Source organism: Bubalus kerabau, chromosome 20, assembly GCF_029407905.1.
Source record: "Bubalus kerabau isolate K-KA32 ecotype Philippines breed swamp buffalo chromosome 20, PCC_UOA_SB_1v2, whole genome shotgun sequence".
In the NCBI taxonomy this organism is placed as follows: Eukaryota; Metazoa; Chordata; class Mammalia; order Artiodactyla; family Bovidae; genus Bubalus; species Bubalus kerabau.
Genome location: NC_073643.1, coordinates 23,507,358 through 23,528,269, shown reverse-complemented (window position 1 = coordinate 23,528,269; position 20,912 = coordinate 23,507,358). Strand labels below are relative to the sequence as shown.

At 43.8% G+C, this 20,912-nt stretch overlaps 1 protein-coding gene across 11 annotated transcripts in view; it reads left to right on the top strand.

Moving 5' to 3' along the window:
- The window catches only part of ITPR1 (inositol 1,4,5-trisphosphate receptor type 1), a 354,068-nt gene that overhangs the window by 30,646 nt on the left and 302,510 nt on the right, over window positions 1–20,912 (top strand). For all 11 annotated transcript variants that reach the window (XM_055557002.1, XM_055556993.1, XM_055557003.1 and 8 more), the window contains one exon: window positions 2,077–2,147. In XM_055557002.1, coding sequence (XP_055412977.1) covers window positions 2,077–2,147 — 71 coding nt within the window. The remainder of the gene's footprint in view (window positions 1–2,076; window positions 2,148–20,912) is intronic.

Below are 20,912 nucleotides of genomic sequence, written 5' to 3'. Positions count from 1 at the left end.
CTTTAGTAGGCCTAGGGAGGATGGGCACTTGGTATCACTATATTTAAGAAACAAAAAGTCTCATGAACATCTCCCTACTTAGGAATCCTTGAGACCAACTCTTCAATTTTACAGATGAGGAAACTGAGACTGGGGGAGTGAAGTGATACAGTCTGTGTCATGCTGCTAGCAGGTAGCTGAAGGCCATCTGCAGTTCATTTTCTTCCAGCCTAGAATGGGACCCTTTCTCCTACCCATACCTCCTTGTCTGAGAACTTGATTAATTTACCAAGCCCTACGTTGAATTCTAAGGCATGCCACCCCACTCCCCACCCCTATCCCCAGCTCCTGCCTACATGTATTAGATCTGATGGCGTTTCCTTGTTTATACTTGGAGGGGCTCACAGTGGGCAGGGGTTTATGTATACACTTTCTGCTCTTGATTTGTGCATGAATGTTGAGGCTGTGACCACACGGTCCCTCTTGTTAATGAAGAGAGCCTATGTCTTAGAGCCGAAGGAGGCAAGTTGCTGGTGGACTGTTCTAGACACTTCGATTCATCCACTAAATAGATACTGAGTACCCAGCCTGGTTAGGAAGTGTGCTGGCCCTGGGTGAAGGGTGGAACCTTCTGGGTCACAAAGCAGGCACGCTTTCTGTCCTCAGGGATCTTGTTGCATAGTGTATTATTTGTGTTTCAGCCCGGGGAGATGGGGGGTGGTGGGGAGGGACAGAGGCCAGGCAGAGGGAGCCTGGGGCAGGAAAGACTTGGGGTCTTCATGAGAAGATGGGGGTTCCGATTTAGGATCTTGAAAGATGTGTGAAAAGTTTTAGGATGTGTTGGCAGACTTTGGAAAAGAAGCAGTAAGAGTTAAGGCTGGTTATTTAATGGTAACTTGCCTTTGGGATAAGACATATATTAATGGAAGAACCCCTGGAAAACCATATTAGCTGGGATCAAGTCTTGTGGCCACTTGAAAAATGAGCCAGTCCTACCAATACCAGTTCTAGGAACTTGGAAGAGTCATGTAAACTCCTCAGAGCTTCAGTTTTCCTCATCTGTTCAAACCAAAAAAAGAAAAATTTTTTTAAACAAATCAGTTGTACAAAAGCATTGTACAAGTCATATCGGTCAGTTGGAATTTTAAACATGGGGTCTTTATATATAGTTAGAGGCTGGTTATTTATCTGTAATTTTGTGCACTTTCCCCACTAGTCTTTTTGAAGCTCCAGAGTCCTCTCTTACTCCCATGCTTGTGTACGTAGGGTTCCTTCCCCTTGAAAATGCTCCCTTCTTCTTCATCCTCCGCCTCTTTTTCCGTCTCCAGTAGTTCCTAGTTTGGCCTCTTCCACCGGCAGCTTCTCAGATAGCTTCAGGCACAGTGAGTTTCTGGCTGTATTTTGTCCTCTTCTCTTACAGCCTGCAGGTGATATGCTCCTTGTCAGTTTGTCTTTCTGGCTCCTGCATGAACCAGCCTTGAGCTCCCGAAGGGCAGGGGCCTGCCTCCCACCCATGTTCACATCCCAGGGCCTAGCTCAGTGCCTGGCATGGAGTGGGCCCCTTGGCTACCATTGGTTGGGTGCAAGGACCTTTTGTTGTGCCCCCAACCTGAGCTTTAGTACATGCTGTGCTCACATTGGGGCTTTCCAGGTGCCTCAGTGATAAAGAACTCGCCTGCCAATGCTAGAGATGCAGGTTTGATCTCTGGGCAGGGAAGATCCCCTGGAGGAGGGCATGACAACCCACTCCAGTATTCTTGCCCGGAGAATCCCATGGATGGAGGAGCCTGGTGGGCTACAGTCCATGGGGTTGTAAAGAGTTGGACGCAACTGAGCACGCACACGCTGTTACGCACACGCTCAGGTCTCTTCTGGACATGGTTAAGTGAAAAGAGCCACAGAAAACAGTACCTTAATGTGTCCATTGCAGAAGCAGAGTCTTAGGCTCTTGAAGGAGGTTTCATTCCCTGGCTGGAGTAACTAGGGCAGCCTGTTTTGCATAGGAACAGCCCTGAGTATTTGAGTTTTGCCTAGTGCTTAGGGTTTTATTTTCTTAGACTTGGTTTGATGCAACATTTATCTTTCTTCTCTTTGCAGCCTGGTTGATGACCGTTGTGTTGTGCAGCCAGAAACCGGGGACCTTAACAATCCACCTAAGAAATTCAGAGGTAAGTTGGGGACCATTCCAAGGTGGGCCCCTTGCCTCATTTGAAAATTCATGAAGTCTGTTGCTGTGTGTAGATATAGTTGTTGTTGTTTTTTTTTCAGTCAGTCATAGGTTTATTTGCCTCATATTTTTAAGATGTTTGAGGCCAGTTTCAGGCTTTCTGAACTCTTAAAAGGCATAAATAAGTTCAGTGTCAAGATCATGAAGGCTTGTGTTAGGACCTTCATTTTTTTTCACTTGAATACATGCTGGTAAGCACGGATTCAGTTTAAAGCCTTACACTTGTGTTCGAACAAGTAGGATTTATGGATTGAGTCTCAAGGAACATGTGGTGTTTCAGCAGAACTTGCTGTTCCATTGGGAGCTTTGCTATCCTTACATACTTCACCTCGCAGTGAGGAGTTCTTATTATTCCCACTTACCTTTTTGAGTTAAAAGGCACAGGTGGGACAGTCTTCCTGCTGGAGGCTTTGCACTGTTGGCTTTCTTTGTAGACCTCTTGTGTTTGATGTCTTCCTCGGAAGGTAGATTAGTGTATTGCAGGGGGTGTCTAAAATATAATGGTATCTTAAAATGAGAAATATTTTGTTGTTAGTTTTTGCTGCTGTTGTGGTTAGCGCTTCGCAGCTCTGGCTGCATAGTAGAATTATCTGGGAGAGATATTAAGTTACATGGCTGCTCAGGGCCCCTCTCCAAACCAGTTAAAGAATCTTTCAAGGTTGGGGGCTAGGCACTGGCATTTTTAGGGCAGTGATTTTTGTTTACAGCCAGGGCTGAGAACCCAGCGGGTTAACTATTTGACTGATGTCCTCTGTCCCAGAGAGTTTAAACCTTGCTGTTTGCAGATTGTATCTTTCAAGTTATGACTTCTTTTTGTTCTTACGTGATTTAGAAACTGTTTAAGGTTTTTGAATAAAATCTCCAGAAATTAGAATAAAATAGGCAGTTGTTCAGATGGAGAGAAGCCACTTGGAAGGTGTTCAGTGTTGCGCTGCATTCAGTTGGCGTGAGGCTCCCAGGAGCATGTTTTCACCTGGGGAGGGGGCTGGTGGGAGTCTGTTTAAAAAAAAAAAAATTGGCATAAGCCTATACACCTCTGTTGCCTTTTTCTTCTCAGTTCTTGCTCCATGTCACCTTCCAAAACAGAATCCTGAATGCAACAGAAAGATTTGATCCAATGATCATAATCCTGTCACTCACTCATAGAATTAAGCCCTTCCTTCTGAATTATATAATGCGTTGCAGTTTTACCATTTAAAAGAGCCAAGCATGAGGGACTTGGTGCCAACATTGAGTGTGGCCGCACTCATACTGTGCTGAGGGTCTGCCAGCATCTCTAGCCGATGTAGAGGGTGTACTCTCCCTGGGAGGGGATTGAAGCCCTGGAAGGTGGAGGTTTAGTAGCCTGTCTGGAATCATAGACTTGCTGACAGATGGACTAGGAGCTGGGATTCTCAACTTGGGCTGAGAAATCACCCCGGGGACGTTCAAAAACACCCACTTTTGAGTTCTACCTCCAGAGATTCTCATTTAACAGGGTATTTGAGATATTTGGAAAATTCCCTGGTTGAGTCTCCCATGCAGCCTAGGTTATGAACCACTGCTGTTAGGGCCTGAGCTATAAACTCGTGGCTTTATTATGTAGCAGGAAGCTGGTCCACACAGTGCTTTTACAGTTGGGACCAAGTGGAAGAGATGTGGAGCCTATTGCTTGGGTCCAACATGAGCTCCTATCCTATTCTGCACCCGGGCTCTGGGAGCTGGGAAAGGAAGCTGAGGAAGATGTTAGCATACTATTTAGAGTTAACCAGTGGCTGTCTGAATATAAGTTTGCTGCTGCTGCTAAGTTGCTTCAGTCGTGTCTGACTCTGTGCGACCCCATAGCCGGCAGCCCACCAGGCTCCCCCATCCCTGGGATTCTCCAGGCAAGAACACTGGAGTAAGTTGCCATTTCCTTCTCCAATGCATGAAAGTGGAAAGTGAAAGTGAAGTCGCTCAGTCGTGTCCGACTCATGGCGAGCCCATGGACTGCAGCACACCAGGCTCTCTGTCCATGGGATTTTCCAGGCAAGAGTACTGGAGTGGGGTGCCATTTAGAACATTGAAATAAACAAGATAATAGCCAGGGGAAGTCAGAAGAGATGTGTGTTTTCCTGGCACTAGGATAAAAGTGCCTGGTGCTTAGATGTATATCTGGTGGCTGATTGAAAGAGATTTTTTTTGAGATAAAAGTGACAATTCCTGTAGAGGCTATTTGGAAAGAACCAAACTGGCAACCCACACCAGTATTCTTGTCTGGAGAATTCCATGGACAGAGGAGCCTCGCAGGCTACAGTCTTCGGGTCGCAAAGAGTCAGACATTACTGAGTGACTTTCACTCACTCACTCAAACTCTGTTTATGGCCTGGCTTGGGTCCACCGGTGGTCATGTGACAGTGACTTGATTTGCTGACTGTTTTTCTCCAGAAATTAAAAATAAAGTGTTCTAGGTTGTGAGGTTCTTTGTACTTGTGGGAAATCTGGTTCAAAACATGCTTTGCAGCAGGCTTTGTGAATGTAGGTCACGGCTGCCTCAATTCCTCGTGGTGAGTGGGAGGCCGTCTGCACACAGGTGAGGGGCCCTGACCCATCTCCCGTTGCAGCCACTGGAAGGTCTCTTGCACCCTGGAACCTGGGTGATGTTTTCCAAAAAGCAGCCCTTCAATTGTGGTGTAGTGTTTGAAACATTTTTCTCTAAAACAAAGAGAAAGATGTTTCTTTTGAAAGGGATTACTGCATTTCCAAATACAGATCCGTTTTGAAGGTTGAAGTCATTTTGATGTTTAGAAATGGTGCATTGGGCAGTTGGGTGGCATTTCTTGTCCATTTCCTTGCTGTGCCAATGCACCCTGAAATTTACCAGACACGTATGGAAAAGTGAGATGCTGGCAAGTGGCTGGTTAAAATGATGGAGTCTTTACATGAGCAATCAGCCAAGCTACACATAGTCATTTGGGTTTGCTGTTGCTTCCTTGCCAAGTTACTTCCTATATTGAGAACCATCATAACTTGTTCTTAAGTAAATGGAAACCAAAGGCCGATTGATGTTAATACTCCATGTGGCTTCTGACTTGGGGTTTTAATTCTGGGAGCTCCTCTTGAAATCTGCCAACCTAGCGGTTAATAACATAGCCTGGAGGATCGGGCTTCCAGGGTTCAAATCCAAATTCTGCTAATTCTTAGCTCTGTGACCCTGGACAAATGGCGTAACCTCTGTGAACCTTCGTTTTCTCATCTGTGAAACACGCGATAATGTTAGTCCCTTGCTCAAAAGGTTATTGTGAGGATTAAATGCGTGTTCCAAATTTAGTACTGATGGTCCTTAGTTAAGGGCTTGGGAAGCCTTAGTTACTCCTGTCTTTTCATTCCCAGTTCTCAGTACAGAGCCTGATCCTCAGAGGTGGTGGCAGAAGGGACAGAAACTGTATGTGAATAATGATATGAGAATAATTATAGATGGTTCCTCTTTTTGTCTTTAAATGCATTGTGGGTAGCAGTGTGTGCATGGACCACATGGGCCTGGATTCGAGGTTCAGTGTTCCCATATGCAACTGAGTGACCCTGATAGATTACTTAAATCTCTGAGCTTATGTCTTTACTCATGAAATAGAGGGAAAAGAATTCCTTCCTCATAAAGATATAGGGAGGAAGGTAATATGGCTAAGGAGCCGAACAGAGTACTTGAGTACATGAGGCTTGCTCAAGTGACTGGAAGCTATTATTTTTTCATGGTAGATGCTGATGAGTTAAACTGTTGAACACACTTGCTTCTTTCTGATGAGTAAAAGTACACTTCCAAGTGAATTGCTTTCTTTGCGATTCCTTTGAATGTATCTCCTGCCCCTGATGTTGTTGTGAGTAGGAAGAAGAGATTGGCTGCAGTTCTGTTTCATGGAAGCCAAGGCATTTTCATTATCTGAATGAATTTTGGACCATATCCTTGTCCTCTCAGTGACGAGAACTGAGGTGTAGAATCATTCAATTACTTTAGTCCTTTTGTTAATGTGGTACCATTTTAAAGCACCCGTGTCAGTGGAAGGTAAGGCAGAATCTCTTTTCTTCCTCATGGGTGTCATTTTGCCCGTAGTTTGAAAATAGAGAAGGCAAACATCAGATTGAAACTGGGAATAGAAACTTTGCGGTTAGTGATTTCCTTTCTCTGGATTGTCTTTTCCTTTTCATTCCCACCCTTCCCTTCCCTGTCCTAAATACACTGGCATCTTCTGCAAAGAGAAGATGGAAGCTAACAACCATTGTCCATTTCCGTCCTAGAAGGACTGCTGTTGTAAGTTGAACCTCCAGTGTTGTTGGAGTAGAAGTAACTGGGGCTTCTGGGAAACAAGATCAGCTTTGGTGATGATGACATTTATTGTGTAATCTCTATTTTCAGATCGGGGAAATTGTCCAGTTCTTGCCCTCAAAACTTGATCTTCTCCATTTAGGTCAAGAGGCTAACTTTGACCTCACATTCTTGATCTTGTATGGGATACTACGCTATCAGTGTTCCCAATGTGTGAGAGATTTTTAATCTTGTAGTTAAACCTTTAGTTTTAGAAAAGAAGCTGTTTTGAATGGTAACTCAGAGTTAAAGCTGTGGGGAGGAGCTTGGGCAGGGAAAGGTGAGGAGAAAGGAAGCATTCTGCTATCTTTGGTGGTTCATAGGAACTGGGGAAGAGCTCAGAGATCAGGCTGAAAGTGTGCATATTCTAGATCAGCATCTCCCTTGTCCTCTGTGTTTCCTCTTTCTCTCCTAATCAAAGTTGGTTTCAAGTGCAGTAATCCACTATGTTAATCTGTTGTGAAAATGAGTCAAGCATTGAGGTTCTTCTGTGTTCCAGCTGCTGGCCTTGATGAAGAGAGGTGAAATGACTTGAACACGGTCTCCCTGGTGTCACAGAGAAATAGACCCACATTATAAATAACAGTACCAACTACTAGGGGCTTCCCAGGTGATGCATTGGTAAGGAATCCACCTGCCAATGCAGGAGATGCAAGAGACATGGATTTGATTCCTTGGGTTGGGAGGATCCCCTAGAGAAGGAAATGAGAATCCACTCCAGTATTCTTGCTTGGAAAATCCCGTGGACAGAGGAGCCTGGTGGGCTGCAGTCCCTGGGCTCACCGAGAGTCGGACATGACTGAGCATACATGTCACGTTAACATTGATAGAGCATTTACATTTACATTGTGCAAGGCACAATGTGGATTGTGGATTCTCTCTTTTAATCTTTGTAACCTTCCTGTGAAGCACAGATATTGGTGTTCCCATTATATAGATGAGGGAATGGAAGCCTTGAGAAACATGGTCAGTTAAATATCCCTTCTTAGAGTGATTGTTATTCATTCCACAGACATTTATTGAATGCCTCCTATGCACCAGCCATTTATACTCCAGGGAAGAAAGATACATTCTCAAGGAAGTCAGTGCGAGTTTACAGTTAAAATCTTTAAGAAACATGTTGAGAGTGATTTGTTGTTCACATGACAGCTGTTTGTAAGGGAGTAGAGGCCCAGCTGGTAAAGTATCCTTCTATAAAGTATGAAAGTCACCCCTGTTATCTAGTAGTTCATTGGGGCAAAGTAGATAATGCCACTTGATGTGCCTTCTCTCCTGAGCTTTGCAACACCTCCTCAGCCCAGGGTGTGTCTGTTTTATGCCTGATGCCTTTTGGGCTGACAAAGGTGGAGGAACTGGCTCAGCATCACATGGCTTGTGAGTGTCAGAGTCAGACCAGAACTCCCTTGCAAAGGCCTGAATCCAGTGCTTTGCTCTCGCTCTTCCTGGCGGAACCTTCCCAAAGCATGAGGGTACCTTCAAGCCATGGTCCTATTACCTGCCATCTCTAAATGAGAATAGACTAGGTTATTATTTCTCTGCTGTCTGTCCAAGCTCTTTTTAACTTTAATTTAGGACCGTATGAATGAGGAAGATGGAAGCCTTGGACTCTTTGACTTAATGCATTTTTAACTTTTTACCTGTCAATGGGGCAAGCTGTGGCGTACGCAATCTGTGATCTGCAGCATTCTTTGAATTCTATTTGTAGTGCAAATGAGGGTCTGTCTCCTGAGTGAAATGTTGGCTGAAGACTCTTGATGGCTCAGTATGTGTTCACTTTAAAACAATGAGAGCGTAGGAATCATGGTCTCAGATGATACTGGGATGACGAAGAGTGTGTTGGTTGGCTATGGTAAACCACTCTGGATCTAAAGGCATGGCTGTGAACTTGAGGATCAGACTTCTGTTCTTTTCATTTTCAATGAACTCTTCTGTAGTCCCAGAACGCTTGTACTGTCAGCCTACCTTTTAGAGAGCTTATGGATTTATTTATCTATTTTTGGCTGTGCTGGGTCTTCACTGCTGCCTAGGCTTCAATGGCAACCCACTCCAGTACTCTTGCCTGGAAAATCCCATGGACAGAGGAGCCTGGTAGGTAGGCTGCAGTCCATGGGGTCGCTAAGAAGCAGACACGACTGAGCGACTTCACTTTCACTTTTCACTTTCATGCATTGGAGAAGGAAATGGCAACCCACTCCAGTGTTCTTGCCTGGAGAATCCCAGGGACGGGGGAGCCTGGTGGGCTGCCGTCTATGGGGTCGCACAGAGTCGGACATGACTGAAGCGACTTAGCAGCAGCAGCAGAGAACAGGGGCTACTTCTCTAGTTGCGATGCATGGACTTCTCATTTCAGTGGCTTCTCTTGTTGCGGAGCATGGGCTGTAGGGCTTCAGTAGTTGTGGCTTATGGGCTTTAGAGTACAGGCTCAGCACAGGCTTAGTTGCTCCAGGACATGTGGAATCTTCCCGGACCAGGAATTGAATCCATGTCTCCTCCATTGGCAGGCAGATTCTTTATCTCTGGTCTACCAGGGAAGCCCCTCCCTTGTAACAGCTTTGAAGAGGGCGGAGGGGGGGTGCTCAACTAAGAATGGCATTTTTCGTGATCAAGTGATGAGAAGTATTTGAGTACCAGCAACCTACTTATCTGATAATAATCTGACCCGAGATTTAGTCTGAGGTGGGGAGTGGCTCTTGTAGGAAAGATGCAGGAAAAGCACTAGAACTGGAGTAAAGAGCCCACCTAACCTGAGAGCTAGCATCTGGCCCAGGCTGTGCCACCAACCACTGTGACAACGTGGGGGAAATCACTGCATTTTCTCCAGGCTTCGGTTTTCCCATCTGTTCAGTGGGCTTTAGCCTGAAGCCGTGATCAGCACCAGAAGCAGGCTGGTTACCATTTCACAAGGCAGCACTGGTGTCCAGGAGCCTCATCTGTCCAGAAGTAGGTTTCTCTTTCTTTGGGATTATAGGTCTTCTTTGTCAAGATAAGACAAGTGGATGGAAACACCAAGTCTTATTCTAAGGCCAGGTGGGGACATGGCCAGGATCTTGGGTCACAGGGTCACCTGGACTAGGGTGGCGGTAACAAACTCAGCACTCAACTTTCTTTCACACCTGCTGTCCTTTGCTGCCCGTTGTCTAGTTGTTGCTAAGCAACGTTATTTCTGCTTTTTTTTTTCCCTCCCTTTTCTTTTGGCAAGGCCTTGAAGGCATGAACTGGCATCTTATTTAGTTTTTAAATACCCACATGCCAAGGGGAGGGCTGCCCTTAAATTTTGTTTGTTCTTTTGATTGTAATCCATGATGGGCCTTTCACAGTGGGACTCTGTTTCTGCCTGTCGTGTTAAATAAGGCAGAGAAATCAGTCTATTTAAGGTGCTTGTCAAGTATATGCCTTGAGGCACATTCAAGGTTTTGTGTGTGTGCGCAGCTGCTTTGTGGGAAAAGTCTCTGGCAACTTACTCCGTATTCACAAAATCAATTCAAATTTAATAAAAAGATTAGTAGGTTTTTTATAATATTCATTTCAGATTTACCGGCTTATCCCAATCTTGCACCAACAGACTCCATCTAAAGGGAACAACACTGTAATTTAAATCAATTCCCCGGGCAACATAGAAGGCTCCCAGCATGTCACACAGTCACTGGTGTGATGCCTGCCGCTTGATTATACCAGAGTCCCACACACTGCACGTGGCCCTTGCTGGATTCCTGCCTACTTGCTCAAAGCTTTGAGATGCTTGTCTGAAGGTGCTGGGTGTCCTGCGCATGGGCATAGGAAAGCTTTTTGCTCCGTTGCCTTGGATGGCTTTGTTTTTGAATAGCTGAGTCACCCCTGGAAAGTAGACCTTAGACCCCTGTTGTATATTCGTTGACTCACAATCATCTATTTGCTAATGGAGAGCACATTTCAGCTCTGCATGCACAGAGCACTTCCAGAGTAAGGGATCTGTTTTCTTTGTCATCTAATTGAATCTCAGGTCTGCTGTTGTGGCTTCCTCCATTGAGGGCAAAATTAAAGTGGACAGAGAGCACGTGTAATTGGGTCATATTTTCATACTGCTCTACAGTTCTCCTGAAAGCATAACCTAGTGGTTGATGAAGGACTTTCTTTTGGCAAAGGCTTCTATAATCCTGTCTTCAGAGCATTGATGAAGATGTGCAGTGAATCACTTGAGTTTCTGGTAACATTTTTCCCTTCCTTTTCTTTTTTTGACATTTGAGGAAATGAGGGAGATTTAGGAAGTCTCCTGGGGTCAACAAAGCAATTCCGTGTCAAAATTGGGATTGGGACACACCTTGGATCTCCTCCCACACTATCTTTTTTGTTCTGTCATCTAGTGTAAATGATGATCTAGTTTCCGTAAGTGCAAATAATAGTGAATACCATGTATTGAAACAGTGATTACATACATTAATGAAATTTTATCTATTTAATTTTGATAGTTTCCTTTCATTATTTAGCCCTCATCACAACCCCGTAAGGCAGCTACAGAGCAATGAAGTCTTCCCCTCCTTTTATAGATGAAGAACTGATACACAATAGGTTGAGTGGTGGTCCAAGTTACATAGCTCAAAGTGGCAGAGCCAGGATTTGAACCCAGACAATGTGACATCACAAAACCTTCTTTTTAATACCTTCTCCAAACTATCTTTAGAAGGAGATGGGCCTTTGAGTATCCTTTGCAAAATTACTGAATTCCTTCTTAATTGGTTTCTTCCTCTTTGTTGTTCAGTCACTCAGTCATGTCCAACTCTTTACGACCCCATGGACAGCAGTATGCCAGGCCTCTCTGTTCTTCACTATCTCCTGGAGTTTGCTCAGATTCACGTCCACTGAGTCGGTGATGCCGTCTAACCTTCTCATCCTCTGCCATCCTCCTCTCCTTTTTGACTTCAGTATTTCCCAGCGTCAGGGTCTTTTCCAATGAGTCAGCTACTACAAACTCTACTTCTTCTTCCTCTACTACCCTGAAAGATGACATTCTGAGATGTGCTACCCAGGAGCAAATGTCTGCGTACGAGAGGTACATGCTAACTGCCTACTTAACAGTCTTGAGCATAGTGTTTATAACAGCTGTCTTCTGTTTTTGTCTCTGCAGCTAGATTTTGCAGCACCTGGAGGGACCAAATCTTTTGCCCTGCCCTCCTGGCCCAGTGCCCAGCATAATGCTGGTCTTTAGTTAAAAGCTGGTTGAAAAGAATTTCATGCTTGTTCTAAAATGGTTTTCACTGTTCCCAGCTCTTGCAGTGTTTTTGCTGAGGACATTTTAGGTTAGCTGAAGGCTGATTTTTTTTTTTTTTTAAACAAGGATGCCTGATGCCATCCTATAATCTCTCCCCAGAATACCTGAGTCCAGAAAGCTTTCTGAAAACAGATTTCTTATAGTTGACTTGTCTTCTCCCAGGAATGTGGACTGACTTCATCCTCTGAGGGCATCTTCTCCTTGATGCCTCCCCCCTGCCCCTGCCCTGTGTTGTATCTTTTTTCTCTTTTGTGCCTATAGTTTTGAGATTACCTGACTTCATTCAATACATGATCATGAAAAACAATAATTCCCTTCCTTCTTTGTGCCTGGCCTTCTGGCAGAGTCATGGCATGCCTTTGCTCTTGACTGTTGGAGCATCCCTGTGGTGTGGTGGTGTATCATCCCCATTTTACACTGGGTACCCTGAGCCCAGAGAGGGTTAGTAACTAATCTGGACTAAGCTGGGATTTGAACCCATGTCTGGAGGGTTCTTGACGGTATCTCTACTCAACCACTTGAGTGAATTAATAGAGTTGTGCTTCTCCAGAAATGTTTGGGGCCGCTTAGCACCTCCTGGGGTTCCACATTTAAGTCATACTGCTCCGTGGGGATAAATCTAAAGGAGGGATAACTAGGAGAATAAGATAGTTCTCGAAGCGATGATGTTTGTGCTGAACTGCAAAAAATGGGAGAGACTGTGAGGCATTTTAGACTAGTTGGGTGACAATATTTCTCACCTAAGTTGCTGCTGTGGCCTCCTTGCTGGTTTCTGCACTTGCCTCTTGATCCTTTGTGTCTGAGCATGGGGCCCGTCCCATCTGTTCCCCATGGCCAGAGGAATCAGTATAGGTCTCATGATGTTACCTGGTTGCATGGCACCCTCAGTGGTCCCCCACTTGTGCTTAGGATAAAGGACATGCTTTCGGGGTCCACAGGGTCCTGCATGAGTCACCCCGCTTACCTCCCAGCCTCACCTGCAGTCCCCACTCCATGATGTCTGCTCCAGCCACACTGAGTCATTTCGTCCTGGCTGTCAGGGAACTTGCTCTGCACTCTGGGTGTTTCATGTCCTTTATCTTCTCTCTGAAATGATCTCCCCATCTCCATCATGCCTCCTGGGACCCCTCATCGTCCTCAGTCCCTGGAGCCAGACTGCTTGGGTTTGACCCTCAGCTCTGGTTTTTGCTGGTTATGTCACCTTCAACCTCTCAGTCTCTCCATTTTCTCATCTGGAAAATGGTAAGATTATTTTATGTGCCTCACGGTGTTTTGATGAGAATAAAAAGAGCCTGTCCACATGAAACACTTAAGGAGTACGTGGCCCATATTAAATGCTCTAAACAGTTGGCTGCCATGGCTGGGTTTTGCCTTCGCTCTTACCCACCCCATTCATTGTGAGCTCAGAAACCATGCCTGTCTCCTCTAAGGCTTTGCACAGGCAGGCTCTTCCATATTTGTAGAATGAATGAGGAAAAGAATGTGCATCCAGGGATCCTGCTACAACTCAAGTCCTAATTCAATAGGTCTGGGTGAAGCCTGAGAGTCTGCATTTCTGACAAGCTGCTGTGCTGATGCAAGGCCCTAAGGGACAACGGCCAGTTGTCTTCTCTCTCTTTAAGGCTGTCATGTGGACGAGGGATGTTCAGAGCCCAGAACAACAGAGAATTAGGGCCAGCAGAGGCCAGTGACCAGAGGCAGAGTTTCAGATTTTAGGAACATGCTTCTGACTGTCATCAGTGCTGAGCGATTGCTCAAGGAAGAGGCCTGCTTCAAAGGATGGGTTTCCCCTCATTCACAGGAGACTAAGCATTTGTCAGAGATGTTGGAGACAGTTTCTACCGTGGGACAGAGATTAGGTAGATGATCCCATCTGTCTGTGTTTTCCCATCGAAGGACCCAGCTGTTTCTTCTCTTTCTGCTTCCCGTGGAAGCACTGTGTTTGGGGACATTGGGTCAGCAAACAGCTGGGGAGAGTACAGACATGCTGTCCAAGTGAGAAGCTCTCAGAGAACCAACTGTGTTCATTTCATTTTGTTGAAGACCATTGGTCATAGTGGAAAGATGGGATTATTGAATATTTGAAAAGGTGAGCAAATATAAAGAAACTTACCTATCTGAATCAAAATCACCCCTAATCTGGTTTAAATGAATAGGTAAGATGTATTGGGCGGGGGGAGGCAGTGGGTGACTGTAGGCTTAAGAAGTTCTGGCTCTGGGGTCAGACTAGGGTTCAGGTCCCTCTGCCCCACCTGTCATGAGCTGTGTGACCATAGGCACATCACTTAACCTCACTATACCTTAGTTTCCCTGACTGGTAACTGTGGTTCATAATAGTACGGAACTGATGGCATTATTTTAGGGTGAGGTGAGTCATGTAGGGAACACAGTTGGCCGCCTGCCTTGCACGACCTAAGCACCTAGTAGCTGAGTAGCTGGTGTGGCTAAATTTGCAATTGCCAACTTTCAGAACATCTCTTAGGAAGATCAAGATCAAACACTGCCCTTCAGACGTTGATACATCTCTTTTAAAGCTTCAGGATGTGGACTGTTCAGAGGTATCCACTGCCAGACACACTTTAACCTTTTTGAATTTCTTATACTTTATTGAGCGAGCTTATGATCAAGAGGAGCTGGAGAGCTGTAGCCTTTTGAAAAGGAGCCATCAGGCCCGTCTCTGCTTGCACAAGCCTCGATCGCAGCCTCAGTTACTGATGGGGCCTTTGCTGGAGATGGCAGACCCATCTTATGTATAAAATTACAGGCCCAGCTGAGAGAGGAAGTTGTATTTATCTTCACGCACGCAGCAGGCATTCCGGCCACTCTTGACAGACAGGAGGCAGATATTGCCAATCTGCTCTTTTCCTGAAACTCCCCACCCCACTGTGTGTTCTTTGTGAGTTCAGAGGGGTGCCTGCCACTTGGCCTGCAGGGAGACATTCTCTACCTGGCTGTGAGCACAGTTGAGCTCCCTGGAGAAAGGATGTCCAATAGCTACTTTTCGGTATTGGTCGAGGCAAGGGCCAGCGTGGCTCCCAGAGAAGGCAGAAATTGTGCTTGTGTCCTCTGATTTGGGGAACAAAGTGGAGAGTGGCCACAGGTGTGGGGAGAAGAATATGTCCCTTCAAAGAGTCCCATGTTTATCCCCCTGACAAAGCCATAGCTGGAGGTCAGTGCAGAAAAACTCCAATAAGAGCAGTTGCAATAGTAGAGAAAATAAGTTGGGCAATTATTTCTCTTATTGACATTTAGAAGTTCTTTCTTTCTTTCTTTTCTTTTGGTCTGGTATTTTTCTGGGTACATTTGAGTTCCAATTTGGGTGCTTCTGAAATGTCTGAATGTTTTGTGCTGCTAAAATTACATGTGTCTAAAAATGTTATCAGCGATTACACTTATGTATAAGCTCACTTGGACTTCTGCTAGCAAGTTTCAGAGACTGAGGTCACCGCTCCCCATAGCCATTCTCAGAAACATGGCATTTTCAGGTAAAGGTAGAAAACAGAATAATCCAGCCTAGTTTAACCATCAAGTAAGAGGCCTGCTCTTGAGAACTTTGCTTCTGTCTTGTCGACAAAGAATACTGGGGTTTTGTTGCCATAGTTTCAGTGAAAAATTTGACCTTAGCTACAATAACATAAAGTTAGAAAGAACTAGCTAATCGGTTTTCTAAAATTAGTGTTCTCTAGTACATAAACCAGTAAGAACAGAGTATTTAATTAAATATTACACAAGGATATAAAAGCCCAGGGGAATGCAGTCACTTGATCGGGGCAGAGAGAGGAAGGAAACCCATAATCGACCTTTACTGGTCTCTTGCAAGCTAGAAGAACTTTTTTTCTTTTTAATGTTAGCATTGACTATTTTCAGATCTGTCAGGAATGAATATGTAAAGCTGAGAGAATGAAGCAGAACATTCAGCATTATTTCCAGTTGTCCCTTGCGGGGTACAGACTCGCAAGGCAAGAGCTGAAAAGGATGTTGGGCCATTATTCTCTCCAGGACACTTGTTGGTGGTCCCATAGTCAGCTTGGAAAGGAGATGCATGTTGAAGGTTATTTACTGTCTGCAATCTTAGCCACTAGGTTCTAGACTTTAGCTCCTTTGAGTGCTGAGTGTGTGATTAGGGGACCAGCACCCTTTGTTCCCTCTACCCCACAATTAGTTAGGCTTTGAGTGCTGATTGCTGCTGCTGCTAAGTTGCTTCAGTCATGTCCGACTCTGTGCAACCCCATACACGGCAGCCCACCAGGCTCCCCTGTCCCTGGGATTCTCCAGGCAAGAACGCTGGAGTGGAGTGCCATTGCCTTCTCTGTGAGTGCTGATTGAGCACTCCCAAAATGCTGATTGAGCACCCCAAAAATGATCTGTATGTAGATTATGTAAAATTTGGCATTTCTCATCACCTACCTATTAAGACCCCCTGCCTTAGCTGGTCTTTTGGTGATGGCTGAAAATGTTACTGATATTGTGTCAATCCAGAAAACTGTGTTAATATTTCTGGAGTGAAGTAGGTTTCAGGCTCTGTAGTTTCAGGACATTTATTTGGATCCCTGAGGCATCCCTGTAAAGTGGTAAAAAAATCTACTCAGTAACGAAGAATCCGGTGGCCAGTGCAGGAGATGCGGGTTTGATCCCTGGGTCAGGAAGATTCCCTGGAGAAGGAAATGGCAAGCCACACAAGTTTTCTTGCCTGGAAAATCCCATGGACTGAGAAGCCTGGAGGGCTACAGTCCAAGGAATTGAAAAAGAGTCAGACACAACTTAGTGACTAAATAACAGCAGTAACATTTAGATCCCTAGTTGACATTCTTGTCTAATTTTTCCACTGCTTGCTGTGGATACTACAGAGGTGCAGTTGAGTTCATCTCTTTGCCAGGATTATTACTGGTTGAAAACATGGTTCAGGGTTTTCTGGAACTTCCATTGTTGCATCTTCTTATCAATAACATTGTGATGATTGTTCTCTATTAGTTTCGTTTTTATGATTTCAGCCTTTTCTACTTGAAAAAAAATCCTGTCATAGAATTTGAAGTGTAGGCCATATTTTTTTTCACCATTTTGCATGTTTCTGTATTGGTGTCTTAACTATTACAATGGAAAATATGTCCTTGGCAAGACTCAGAAACGTAGTCTCAAAGGTCATTGGATTGTGCAAGCTTCTTGACTATTTACGAGGTCATCTACCTGAACAAATAGAAATGGTCCCTGCCCTTAAGGAATTTTCAATCTTAGGAGAGATGAGTGAGGAATACTTTAGGGATTAGTCTTGGAGAATGTTGAATCCTAGATATGGTTTTTATACCTGTGATGTTCATTGTTTCCATCAGATCAGTATGCCCACATCATTTGAATTCATCTTAATAATAGCTTTTAAAAAAATTGCAGTTAGAGAGCTTTCTGAAAAGTGACAGCATAGGTTTTAAAGTACTTCCAATTGACCTAGCTTTCACTACCCATGTGTTCTCAGGCCTTGGCGTTAATGCGGATAACTGAATTGATTATAGTTAGCAAATGGCATTGAAGAGGTTGAGTGTCTGTCTGGCTGGTGGAATGGTGAACTAGTCAGGACTCTTGGTTGTGAATAATACAGCCAGCTTGAATTATCTCAACATAAAGGGGCTTCCCAGGTGCCATTAGTGGTAAAGAACCCGCCTGCCAATGCAGGAGACATAAGAGTCCTGGGTAGGGAAGATCCCTTGGAGAAGGAAATGGCAGCCCACTCCAGTATTCTTGCCTGGGAGATCCCAGTGACAGGGGAGCCTGGTGGGCTACAGTCCATGGGGTCGCAAAGAGTCGGACACAACTTATCCACTAAACAACAAAACAAAGGGACTTTTTACTGGCTCAGATAGCTCTTCATTGCATGAAGGGCAGGGGTGCAGTGGCGGGCTCAGGAATAGTGCCATTCAGGCACTGAGTACCTTCAGCAGCCTGCTCCTTGTCTCTTCCTCTCTCTGTACATCAGTTACTTTGTGTTTTTCCATGTCCTCATCTAGTTTTGGTGTCAGGGTTATACTGTGCTACTATAACACGTTGTGCAGTGTTCCCTGTTTCTCAGTTCTTTGGGAGAGTTTGTGTAGCATTGGAATTATCTCTTCCTGGAAACTATAAAAACCTTTATGTTTTCCTTATGGCAAGATAAACAACTTACCAGTAGACCATTTCTTTATGTCCCTAAAGGGCTGTTTCTCCTTGGGTCAGTTTTACAAGTTGTCTTTTTCTAAGAATGTAGACATGCCCTCTCAATTTTCAAACTTATAATATCCTTTTATTATCTTGTTCATCTCAGAAGTGTCTGGTTTGGTCCCTGTGGTAGGTTTAACCGTCTCCCTCTCTCTTGTAACGTCCACTTTGTAATCCCCAGAACCTGTGAATATATTACCTTATTTGGTAAACGGAACTTCACAGACATGGATCTTGAGCTGGGACGATTATCCTGATGTAATCACAAGGGTCCTTATAGGAGGGAAGCAGGAGGGCTGGGGTGAGTAGTGGATGATGTGAGGATGGAGTCAACAGGAGCTTGACTGACTATGAGCCAGGGAGTGCAGGAAGCTGGAAAAGGCAAGGAAATGGATTCTCCCTTGAAGTCTCTGGAAGGGATGCAGCCCTGCTGATGGTTTACTTTTATTTTTTTTATTTTTATAATTTATTTATTTTTTAAATGAAGGATAATTGCTTTACTGAATTTTGTTGTTTTCTGTCAAATCTCAACATGACTCAGTCATAGGTATACATATGTCTCCTCCCTCTTGAGCTCCCTCCCATCTCTCTCCCCGTCGCACCCTTTTAGGTTGATACAGAGCCCCTGTTTGAGTTCCCTGAGTCATACAGCAAATTGCCATTTGCTGTCTATTTTAGATATGGTAATGTAAATTTCCATGTTACTGTCTCCAAACATCTCACCCAATCCTCCCCTCTCCCCATTTCCATAAGTTTGTTCTCTATGTTTGTTTACTTTTAAATTTCGTGATATCGAGAGCAGTAGACGTGTGTTACTCTAAGCAACTAAATTTTGGTAGTTTGTTACAGTATCAACAGGATTACTATAATATTCCAATATTATATATTTGTTTGCTGTCTTTTCTGGATAAGTATGGGCATGTTTGGGCTTCCCTCATAGCTCAGTCGGCAAAGAATCTGCTTGCAATGCAGGAGACCCAGGTTCGATCCCTGGGTCAGGAAGATCCCCTGGAGAAGGAAATGGCAATCCACTCCAGTATTCTTGCCTGGAAAACCCCATGGACAGAGGAGCCTGGCAGGCTATAGTCCACGGGGTCACAGAGTTGGACATGACTTAGCGACTAAACCACCACCACCACTGGCATGTATTACTGTTGTGTTAGTCATCAAAAGGGCTTCCCTGGTGGCTCAGATGGTGAAGAGTCGGCCTGCAATTCAGGAGACCTGGGTTTGGTCCCTGGGTTGGGAAGATCCCCTGGAGAAGGGAATGGCAACCCACTCCAGTAGTCTTGCCTGGGAAATCCCATGGACAGAGGAACCTGTCAGGCTCCAATCCATGCGGTCCAAAGAGTTGGACACGATTGAGTGACTAACAACTTGCGCTTTCTTAGTCATCAAAAAAAACACCAAAGTTTGGCCTTACTGATTCTAAAATGGGTTGGCCTTGAAGTTCATTCATTTCTGCCCCTTATTATTGTCGTCTTTCTACCATCTTTGGATTTATTCTGTCCTTCCCTTACTGCTCTCTTTTTTTTATTTTAATTGAAGAATAATTACAATATTGTGATTTTTTTTTTTTGCCATACATCAACATGAATTGGCCACAGGTATACATGTGTCCCCTGCTTCCCACCTCCCTCCTGACCCTGTCCCTCTGGGTTGTCCCAGAGCATTGGCTTGGGGTGCCCTGCTTCCCTTTACTACTCTCTTAGGTTGGATAATTAATTCCAAATCTCAAGCCCTTCTCACATTGTAATTCAAGATCTAAAGCTGTAAATTTCCTTTAAGATTATTTTAGCTGTATCCTACATGTTTTGACATGTAGTATTTTTTATTTTTATTGAATTTGAAATACTTTCTTGTATCTACTATCATTTCTTACATCTATGAGTTTAGAAGTATTTCACATTTTCAGTTGTATGGGGGATTTCTGGTTCTGTCTGTTTAAAAAAATGTTTTATGACTTAGTTGTATATTGGTCAGACAATATGATCTGTATGCTATCAGTTCTTTAAAACTGGAGAGCCTTGCTTTATGGCTTAGCTTGTGACCTATTTTTATGCTTATTCCAGTGTGCTGGAAAGAATATGCTTTTTCCAGCCTAGAGTGCAATATCTATTATATGAGTTCATTAGTTTTTTGGGTTTTTTTTTCCGATTGTTGGTTTTTGTCTGTTGCATCTTTTAAGACAGTTGTTAAAATTTCCCACTGTTAATTTTCTGGAGTTATAAAACTATTCTGCATCCTATTTATGTTGGTGATTATATAATATATGTATGTGTTGAAACTTGTAGAACTATATACCAAAAAATGAATTTTACTGCATATAAAAATTTCAAAAGGTTTAAAAACTTCCCACTATTACTGTGGATTTGTAATTTTGCATTGTATTGTAATTTTCAAGTTCTTTTGGCTAGATTTTTTAGCTTTTAGTTTAGTGACATTATGTCAGTAAAGGCTAACACTTGTAAAATTGTTATAACTTCCTGGTGAGCTAAGTGTTTTATCATTACGCAGGGAACATTTTTATCTGTTTTATGTCTTGAGGTCTGTTGTTTTCTGTTACTAATAAACCCACACCAGAGTTGTTTTAGTTAGTATTTATTTGGTATAACATTTTAAATTACATCATTATGCTTTGGAGGTGTCTCTCATAAGCTGCACATAACCAGATTTTTAAAACTATTCTGACCATCTTTGTCTATTAATTCGAATGTTTAGTCCATATACATTTGTTGTAATTACTGATGGTTTTGGATTTACAAAAGTAGTTTTTGTTTTTCTTTCTTACCTCATTTTCTTTCCCCTTTCTTGCCTTCTCTAATTTCATGGAAGGCTTTTTATGTTGTTGTTGTCCATTCCATTTTTTTCCCTTCTACCAGGTTGAGGGTTATACTTTGTTTATTTTTTATTTTTTTTAATTATAAATTTATTTATTTTAATTGGCGGCTAATTACTTT